Genomic DNA, 11,184 nt, shown 5'->3' on the forward strand with positions numbered 1-11,184 from the left:
TATATATATATATATGTTTTTAACTACGTAAAACTTGCGAATATACAACATTCTTTGCTGTCCCATTGTCTGTGCATATAAATAGATTGTCAGGTTTACCGACTCTTGAACATGCAACATATAATGGTCCATGGGAAAACAATCCGTATTCAGATCTACACCTCATGATTCTAATGATTGCCCTCGAGCTTTGTTGATGGTGATTGCTAATCGACCATTCCCTGAGTCGCCATCGTCATTTATATATCCCCCTGTGCACCCCGGCGTCCCCTTTGTAGTTATGTCCCTGTGTCCCGGTCGTCGTCATTTATACTCCCTGTGCCCCGGTGCTTTGTTGATTGCTAATCGAACATTCCTTTTGTCCCGGTCGCTTTCTCTTTGAGTGTCGTCATTTATTTAGATTGTCAGGTTTACCGACTCTTGAACATGCAACATATAATTGTCCATGGGAAAAACAATCCATATTCAGATCTATACCTCATGATTCTAATGATTGCCCTTGAGCTTTGTTGATGGTGATTGCTAATTGAACATTCCCTGTGTCCCGGTCGTCATTTATATTCCCAGTATCCCGGTCGTCATTTGTGTCCCAGTGTTCCCCTTTTAGTTTTTTTTATTGGTTTTGACCTTTTTTTAGGTTTAGTAGTTTTTTTCTTTTTTCTTTTTAGTTTTTTTTTGAAGTTTTTATCTTTTTAGTTTTTTTATTTTTATTTATATTTTTTTAGTTTTTTTTTTCTCCTTTATTTTTCAGTTTTCTTCCTTTTTTTAGTTTTTTTTTTCTTTTTTAGTTCTTTTAGTTTTTACCTTTTTTAGTTTTTTTTAGTTTTTTAGATGAAATTTTTTTTTAGTTTTTTTCTTTTTAGTTTTTTATTGGTTTTTACCTTTTTTTTTAGCTTTTTTAGTTTTTTTTTCGTTTTTTCTTTTTACTTTTTTTAGTTTTTATCTTTTTTATTTTTTTTTATTTTTATTCTTAATTTTATTAGTTTTCTTTTTCTCTTCTATTTTTCAGTTTTTCCCTTTTTTTAAGTTTTTTTTTTAGTTTTTAGTTTTTTTAGTTTTTTAGTTTTTTCAGTTTTTTCTTAGTTTTTAGTTTTTTACCTTTTTTAGCCTAACCAGGATTTGAACCTGGGACCTTCATTCTCCGTTCTGACACCCTCTCTCACCGAGTGACTACTCCAGCATGTTCATTTTGGTGTTTTAAATGGTATATTATTAACCAAATTAATGTGTTTTACAATATACTAAGCATCGTCAAAGCAAAAATGATGGCAACTAATTTCATGACGTCAGCCGAAACATGACGTCACCTGATCCACAGATCCACAGATCCACACACAGACAACTTATTTTTATATATATAGATATACTAGCTGTTGGGGTGGCGCTTCGCGCCACCCCAACACCTCGTTGGTGAGGGCGCTTCGCGCCCCCCCAAGCCCCCCCCGCGCGCGTAAGTCGTTACGCGCCATATTAGTTACGTGCCATTGTAGTTGTGTCCCTAGGTCCCACCTGTGAATATAGATAGATATATATATATGTTTTTAACTACGTAAAACTTGCGAGTATGCAACATTCTTTGCTGTCCCATTGTCTGTGCATATAAATAGATTGTCAGGTTTACCGACTCTTGAACATGCAACATATAATGGTTCATGGGAAAACAATCCGTATTCAGATCTATACCTCATGATTCTAATGATTGCCCTTGAGCTTTGTTGATGGTGATTGCTAATCGACCATTCCCTGTCCCGGTGTCCCGGTCGTCATTTATACCCCCCTGTGCCCCCCGGCGTCCCCGTTGTATCTGTGTCCCTGTGTCCCGGTCGTCATTTATATTCCCTGTGTCCCGGTCGTCATTTGTATCCCGGTGTCCCGGTCTGTATATACATTCGTTTTTTAGTTTTGTTTTTCTCCTTTATTTTTTCCTTTTTATTTTTTTTCTTTTTTAGTTTATTTAGATTTTTTATTAGTTTTTAGTTTTTTTTCTTTTTAGTTTTTTTGTAGTTTTTACCTTCTTTTTAGTTTCTTTAGTTTTTTTTTACTAAAGCCCCGGTGCTTTGTTGATTGCTAATCGAACATTCCTTTTGTCCCGGTCGCTTTCTCTTTGAGTGTCGTCATTTATTTTTTTCTTTTTTAGTTCTTTTAGTTTTTACCTTTTTTAGTTTTTTTTTAGTTTTTTAGATGAAAATTTTTTTTAGTTTTTTCCTTTTTTTCTTTTTAGTTTTTTATTGGTTTTTACCTTTTTTTTAGCTTTTTTAGTTTTTTTTCGTTTTTTCTTTTTACTTTTTTTTTATCTTTTTTATTTTTTTTTATTTTTATTCTTAATTTTATTAGTTTTCTTTTTCTCTTCCATTTTTCAGTTTTTTCCTTTTTTTTAGTTTTTTTTTTTAGTTTTTAGTTTTTTTAGTTTTTTACCTTTTTTTAGTTTTTTTAGTTTTTTAGCTTTTTTATTTTTTTTATTAGTTTTTTTGTAGTTTTTGCCTTTTTTTAGTTTTTTCAGTTTTTTTTTTAGTTTTTAGTTTTTTACCTTTTTTAGCCTAACCAGGATTTGAACCTGGGACCTTCATTCTCCGTATATATATATATATATATATATATATATATATATATATATATATATATATATATATATATATATATATATATATATATATATATATATATATATATATATATATATATATATATACATGTATATACATATATATATTTATATGTTTATATCCATATATATATAAAAATAAGTTGCCTGTGTGTGAGTGTGTGTCGAGCGACGTCATGTTTGTCGACTGACGTCATTATAAGGATTGAGCTGTATGCGTCAGGAAGTTGTTTGTCGACTGACGTCATGTTTGTCAACTGATGAAATTACATACTGGGACACCGGTACACAAATGACGACCGGGACACAGGGAATATAAATGACGACCGGGAACCTCAAAGAGAAATTACAGACTGGGACACCCGGACATAAATCACGACCGGGACACAGGGAATATAAATGAAGACCGGGACATAGGGACAAAACTACAACGGGGACGCCGGGGGCACAGGCGGGATATATAAATGACTACCGGGACACAGGGATTGTTCGAATAGAAATTACAGACCGGGACAGAAATGACGACCGGGACACAGGGAATATAAATGACGACCGGGACACTCAAAGAGAAATTACAAACTGGGATACCGGGACACAAATGACGACCGAGACACAGGGAATATAAATGACGACCGGGACAGAGGGACACATCATTGGAATAATGAGGTATAGATCTGAATACGGATTGTTTTTCCCATGGACAATTATATGTTGCATGTTCAAGAGTCAGTAAACCTGACAATCTATTTATATGCACAGACAATGGGACAGCGAAGAATGTTGTATATTCGCATGTTCTACGTAGTTAAAAACATATATATATATATAGATATATATATATATATATATATATATATATATATATATATATATATATATATATATATATAGATATATATATATATATATATATATCTATCTCTATTCACAGGTGGGATAAAGGGACACAACTACAATGGCGCGTAACTAATATGGCGCGTAACGACCTACGCGCGGGGGGGGGGGCGCAAAGCGCCCCACTAACTAGGTGTTGGGGTGGGGCGAACCGCCACCCCAACAGCTAGTATATATATATATATATATATATATATATATATATATATATATATATATATATATATATATATATATATATATATATATAGGTAAATATCTAGTCTATACTGCATATAATGACTTACCTTGGTTGCTTCGTTGTAATTCCAGTCACCTTTGCTCCAGAGATTTCCATTTATAGTAACAGACAAAGGTAAAGGATTCGACTGAACCCCAAGTACCCTTAAGTCACTAATCACAGCACCTGTGTCGAAGTTACTTACTACAGTTTTGAACTCGAGTGTATTCTGGAAAAATAAAGAATCTTAGTTAGGTTGTATTTTGTTTTGATTTTTCCTCATAACTGCGGTCATCAAAAACATTCATAATCTTATAGGCCTATATCGTATCTTATAACTAGTTTGCATGTCAAATGATTAACACAGAAAAAAGAGAACATGGATTCCAAACTCAGACACGTGTGTCAATGGAACCGCTTCTACATTATAGCGAGATATTGGGACAACTATGAGGCTACTTTAACCTGAGACTAAAATAAGGTAATTTTGAAATGTTCTTGGTGGTATTACCAATTATAAACTCTAATAAACTATTTTTTATCCCAGATAGTGACAACTACTTGAAGAGTCAAACCTCATGAGGTCAATACAGCATATGCAAGATCCGCCTATACTTTAGCCCATTAAGTTACTATTTGCTTTAAATGGTTTTCATGACCTTTTTGTCATACCATTCGAGGATTTCTTGTTTTCCATTTCTCTCATGATAGGTGCCAGAAAGCAAAAGTTTCGATAACCTATCATCCTGCATCCATAAGAAACAGTCAACCTTTCCATCGTTGTAGCCCTAGAAAGCAAGATTCACTTTTCTTTTGTTCACCATACGGCAATAGAAACGACTACCTAAGGCAATCCCCAAAAATTTCCCCTAAAAATGTCTTGTTAACCGTACAAACTTCAAAGCACCACCGTTTGACAGCTATACTGCACCACTGTCATTACACTACCTTCCTGCTTCACAATCTTATTTCAAAAAGTTGTCATAAAATTTTTCAAACTTTTTTTTAGTTACAAATAACCCTATGCATCTCGGCTATTTTACTTTGCAAGTCTTAGATACGTTTACAATTTCCTACTTATACTTATAGAAAAATATGTTTTTTCGTACAATTTCGATTATATTTAAAAGAAAAATATTTTTTTGTATTATAAAGGCACTAGATATGGCAGTTTCCTTTATAATAAGCCATTAAGCAGCTCTCTATGATGTTCTAGTGCCCCGCAATCTGAAAATGAGAAACAAAAGAAAGAAAATGCGGTTTACGCAGAATATCGTATTTTCAACTATTTTTATCGATTTGTAAGCCAATATATTTCTCTTGTTGTTCAAGACAAGGGGCGGTGAAATTCCTATATAGGGGTTTCATACAAGGCAGTTCTAATAGTGCACTTCGTTTAGATCCCATTGTATGTTTAGGAGCTATGGGCTATTTCATTATTTACTATGGGGCGTGATAGTCTCTTACTACTCTCTTACATGCGACCCCGATATTTTTGTAATTACCAGCCGCCAGACCCCGGCACTCGGGACGCAGCAGGCTATGGATTCTCAGTGTCGTTTGTTTTCTAACCGTAGACAATTTGCTGTCTTTTCAAACTGTTTTCTTTTCAAAGATATTTGATTTATCTATTTATTTTATTTATTTATTGAACACTCATCATTCACAAAACATGATATCACAAAGTAGAGGGAAAAAAACAAACAAAAGAAAAGCATAAGAAGAAGATTAAACCGATTACTGCACTAACTCTTGTCATAGCAATACGGATAAAAATAAACCATGAATTAGTAACAAATTAAAAGATTACTGCACGATATAAGGTTATGACAGAGACATACAAAAATACAAAGTTTTGGAAAAGACAGAGCAAAAAAGAGAGAGAAAAGGGAAAACAAAAAACAACAACAACATATGCTAAAATATCACAAAAACGAAATAAGCAATTCAAAAAAAGGCACGGACTACGGAAATAATACAGAATACCACTGTTGGGCAGTCATATTCATTTTTTTATTGTGTTTAGTTATTACTCTAGCTACTGCAATATTCGGGTCAGTAATTTTAAACTGATGGACAATTTTTGTGCTGCTTGCCACGGTGGAATGCGGAGTAAATATTTTGCAAAATGGAAAAAGAGTAAACGTATATTAGTTCGATCAGTGTAATAATAATAATAATTTATTTTTAGCCCACTGTACAAGTTTAAGATGAAAGAAAAAGAAATAAAGAAAATACAACAAACAAAAACTGAAAATCACTCAATGAAGAAACTGGATGAGACCATGGTGCGCACCAAGACGGAAACAGCATCATCGCCAATATTGGTCTACAGACTCTCCAGCGAAGCAAAAATTTCGGTAGCTCCGTAATAATCTAAAAGGCGTCTGATTCGAACCCATCTGGGTAGTTACAAAGGGAATTTACAATAATGAAAATAATTAACTCTCATTTGCTTAAGATCAACCTTTTTAAAAATCCGGACGCAGACAAAACGACATGGTCGCAAAAACTAGTATACAGTTTAGCCAGTCTACGTCTGCTAAATCGACCACGATTTGCAACAATTTTGCATAGCCAATTCTTAACTTATCTCTAGTATCAATTAAAAACTTCCTCCGGGTGCTAGCAAGTGAATCACAAACAGATATACCCAGCCACTTTAACATCTTCACTCTAGATATAACAAAATTTCCACAATTCAAAGAGTTAACACAATTATTATTATTAAATGATAAATATTCACACTTGGCAGTTTTTAAAGAAATGCCAATATCTTTGAACAATGATCCAGCCAGGCGGACATTACGTTCGAGTGCGATCTTAGAGCAACTAATGAAAAGGAGGTCATTGGCGTAGGCTAAGTAAAAGATATCACTATACCCAAAAAAACAACTTTCTTGGATTTTAGTCAGAACACTGGAAATACAAACATTAAAAATATAAGATGAAAGGACGACTTCTTGTCTGACCGCGCATTTGACTGGTATATTCCCGAATATAAGGCCATTAGATTTCATTCTCACATACGAATTAGAATACCAAAATCGTAGCACAGATATAATTGAAATGTTAATGCCAAGCTGATGAATTGACAGAAAAGCTTGTGAATGGACAATAGTGTCAAACGCTTTAGAAATGTCCAATGCGCAAATGTGTAATGACTGACCTTTAGTATGCACGTCTTTGAGGAAAACAGCAAGCACTCTATGTGCTTGCTAGCATCCAATTCCCTTCTTGAATCCAAACTGATTGGCATCATAATTAACAAAATCATTAACAGACGGGAGAAGTACTCAAAAACTTTACTTATATTACACACAACAATTATTGGCCTATAGGAATCACATTTATTAGGATCTTTCCCTCTTTTTGAAACCGAAGTTACAGTCCCGCAAAGAAACCTGTCAGGGACTAGTGAAGAACAAAGGCACGTTTGACACAGTAACTGCAAATGACTCATCAAATCGGGGATTCTTTACATAAATGCCAAATACTAATGTCATCAATATCGACCGAACATGATTTCAGCCGCTTGATCGAACTAACAATATCTGCAACAGACACAGGAGGTACATGCTTTTGTTTCACTTTGGCAGGAAGGCACATAGAAAGAAGTTGTGTGTAGGGGCGATGTACAGCAAAATTTACACCAAAATACATTAGAATAATGCCGAATCCAAGAGGACTGAATATTAAAAGTGAACTACTGAACAAGACGACGAATATTAACATTGCTATAACATTCAAACTTTGAGGAATTTATCACCCATTCCCAATCCTTTGAACTTTTCGGAAAGCAGGTACCCCACTCACAAAAAGAACGTATATGTCGCTTGTAAGTGGCTTTCATTTTGTGCTTAATTTCAAACACATTACCACACGAAGGATGCCCACACGCTATCCAAATACACAACCAAAGGTTAGCTTGATTTTTCACTTTTTTCAAATTAGGATCGAAGTTCCATATCTGGGCCCGACACCGCACACGCTCGTTAGGAACTGCTGCTTCCTTTGCTTTTTTCATACACGAAATGGTCTGAAGATTATACATATTTAACTGTAAACGGGCACTTGGCAAATGAATTCCACAACTAAGAAGATTATAAGGAATCTGAATCGTGCTTACCAAACTAGCAAGCATAGCTAGGTAAATCGGCCAATTGGCATGGTTCCAGTTACGCTGCTCGTACCAATTTCTATCTAGGGACTCAGGAGCACTTATGACTAGTTTAGAGGTGATGCACAAAGTTAGACAAAGGGGCATGTGGTCATAATCTCACTCGTCCTCGTCGACATGTATTGTTGAAGTGGTAACAACAGCACAGCAGAGACAATGATCAAAGCTTGATCGGGACCCACTGCTATGAATATAGGTCAAAATTAAGTGTTTGGTTGGAATAAGGAAACATGGTGAGATGCACTCAAGTAGTCTCAGATCGATGAGAAACATTAGTTATGTCACAGTTTAGATCACCAATAAGTGTCCAGCCCAAACCTAGCTTTTCGATACCAGATACCAGATTTCCTAACTTGTTACAAGCCATGGGAAAACTTGTGAAAGAAGTAAGGGTATTCTTTTTTTAGCAGTTTTCAGAAGGGTGAAATATACAGCATGTGAGGAAAAGCTCAAGATACACGAGGTGATCGACAGGTTGAACCAAAGAATTCCCAAGTTTCACTGAATTTAGTAGATCATTCTTCCAGTTAAAAAGGACTATTTTCGACTTGGCAGAATCAAAATGTAAATCAGTCTTAAGGTACTCTGCTTGGAGGATAAAAAAAAATCACTGACTCGATGCAGGGTGCGACTAAGATTCAGAACATCATCAACATAACAAATTAGTAACTAATTTCTTGACGATAAAATTAATGAGGAGACATCTAACTACAGCTACGCTAAGATATGGGTTTACGATTTGATTACATTTTGATAAAATTAAGAATCGTCGCCTATCAGTTCAGTGAAGTAATGCTCAATGCACGAATTAATGTTTAATACCGAACCTGGCCAAGTTCACGACCCCACAAAAAATCTAAGACTGGAATAGTGATATACTAGATTGCCCTTGATGTGAATAAGGAGATAAAAAGCTGTAGCCTGAGGGGATTTCCTACAGTCGACCAGATTGATATGTTTGAAATAGAATCAGAAGCTAAAAGACTAATACAAATAAAAAGTAGAGATAGAATATATGTATCATAACTGACAAAGAAGCATACCTTAAGGCTCTGGCTAATGCCAAAAGAGCAAGCAGAAAACGAATTAGAATACCTTGGAGCATTAGATAGACTAGAATGTCTGCCTAATTAGACTGACGAAATTAGACAGATTAGAGCATTAGACAGAGTACAAATGGAAATCCATTAACACTGATACGGGCTACAGGACAATATGGGTTCATAGGTAAAGAACTGGCAGATGAAGTAGCTAAGGCTTGGGTATAACTGACATGCCATGGACTGGAGCCGTTTCTATCCACTCCGCCCTTCGAAACTGCTGGAAAGTGGCAATGCAAATAGAGGTACGAGATTGCGGAGCAAAACTGGTATGGAAGAATGGGGCGCAAAGAAAGAAAGGAAACGAATCTGAAGTTTAACCTGATGCTGACTAAACATCTTCCCGATTTAATAAGTCTTAAACACGAATAGTTACTGACGCATTTATATCTATTGAAAGTTTCCGTAATCATTTCAAACGAATAAAAGAACTGGTTTGCCAATTGCCCAAAAATGCGAGATGATCGTGGACACACGAAGTCATCTTATTGAGCAATGCCCGACCAGGATTAGATACTAATTTGCGATATTTCATAAGTTGGATATTAAATTCGAAAGTATAGTTTGTGAATGCATAGTCTGACATCTTGCTAAATGCATGGTAAGGATAAAAACCTAATTTGTTGTGTTGCGAGAGCAACACTTTGGTTTTGTCCCGATTTTTTTTTTCATGTCGTCAATCTCAGCTTATTCCTGTAAGCTGGCAAGGGTCTAACCTTTGCGATTTTTACGGGAAGTGTGGACCTCAGGTCGGATTGATGAATATGATATTACATTTTGGAAAGCTCTGCAGAACTCTTGCTTGGGGCCGAAAAGGATGGTTTTGCTTGTCCACGAGCCAGAGCCTATGGTGTGCGAAGTGAAGTGGAGTTATATAGCCTATGTCAGAGAGGAGTATCTGAAGTTGTGCAGCCAAGCTTTCGTTTCGTCAAAGCATGTTTCGGCTTTCGAGTGGAAAGCTCTGTTCTAGCAGGCAAGCAGGCAGGCACCACTTTCAAATTGAAGATGGACTAAAATCTATAAGTTTTAGATATATGCAGAAGTTATCCGGCCCCACAGCCAATATATCTTTTTTGAGTGATAAATAGAAAAATTTACAGAAGCAAAAACGTGGCATTTTCCCACGGGTCCAAAAGTGCTGCCATCTATCGTTTCTATACATTTCTGTTTGTAATTTTGGCTGAATTTTTCGTTCGGTTTTTGAGACTTAGGATTGCGGTAGAGAAAAGGTATCACATGTGCCTAATAAACTTCAAAACTTCTCTCATTGCTAAAGAAATTATAGCTTATCCGTTGCTCCTTTCTAGATGGTGACGTTAGAAAGTTGGCCTACGGCAAAAAAATCAACTTTTGATCTAAGACAGATAGAATTTTTTTTTCGACGGCAATCAATAGCTCTTGATGAGCTGATCAAAGCTTATGAAATCCATTTTTTGGTACAAAAATTCCTTCATGAGGTATACCAGTTAGAAAGTTTCAAGGGGTTGACAACTTCAGTAGTAAGGTACACACTGAAACGAAATCTAGGCCGATACAAATTATGTGAGACATGTAGAGGATTTCGTAAGTAACAGTTGGCTGTTAGGTAATAATCACCTTAGGTAATGAGGGGTTAGAAAGTTTTTCTAGTTGGTGTATCTATTATTTTTTTTCCAGTGTATTTGATGGTTAAGCCAATTTGGTTCCATTGGTAAGACATGTAGGGGACTTGTAAGTAATAATCGGCTGTTGGGCTACAGTCATCCTCAGCGATGAGGGGTTTGCAACTTTTGCTTCTTGGTGTACCCGTTTATTTGCTTTCGGTGAACTTGATGTCTATCACGGGAGAGGGACTTGTAAGTAAGAATCTGTTCACTCTGGGCTATAAATTTGTGCAAATTGGTGCAAATTGTACTCAATGTCTTTAAATCTGACAGAATTAAGTGTTTACGCAACGGGTACAAACGATAACGTAAAACAATGAGGTAGCTTCGTAATAATTAGCGTCACCTATGGTATTTCAATCCTGAAAAGTTACGGATAGCTTTATAATACCAACTATATTATATAAGAAAATTTTCCAAGTTTTCATCGGTCAAGATGTCTACGATTAAAAAAGATAAAGTTCAACTGGCTGCAAAGTCAATTTAGTCCCTTCTTTCGATATTATTTTGTAGTTGTTGTTTTTTCAACGCTGAGGAATAGCCTT

The 11,184-nt window shown here is 35.5% G+C and overlaps 1 protein-coding gene across 1 annotated transcript in view; it reads right to left on the minus strand.

The window, feature by feature from the left end:
• The window catches only part of LOC136029697 (maltase-glucoamylase-like), a 204,610-nt gene that overhangs the window by 55,059 nt on the left and 138,367 nt on the right, over window positions 1-11,184 (minus strand). The window contains exon 19 of the mRNA XM_065708202.1: window positions 3,784-3,945. Within this exon, the coding sequence (XP_065564274.1) occupies window positions 3,784-3,945 (162 nt within the window). The remainder of the gene's footprint in view (window positions 1-3,783; window positions 3,946-11,184) is intronic.

The sequence above is a fragment of the Artemia franciscana genome, chromosome 1 (assembly GCF_032884065.1).
Source record: "Artemia franciscana chromosome 1, ASM3288406v1, whole genome shotgun sequence".
NCBI classification, from domain to species: Eukaryota; Metazoa; Arthropoda; class Branchiopoda; order Anostraca; family Artemiidae; genus Artemia; species Artemia franciscana.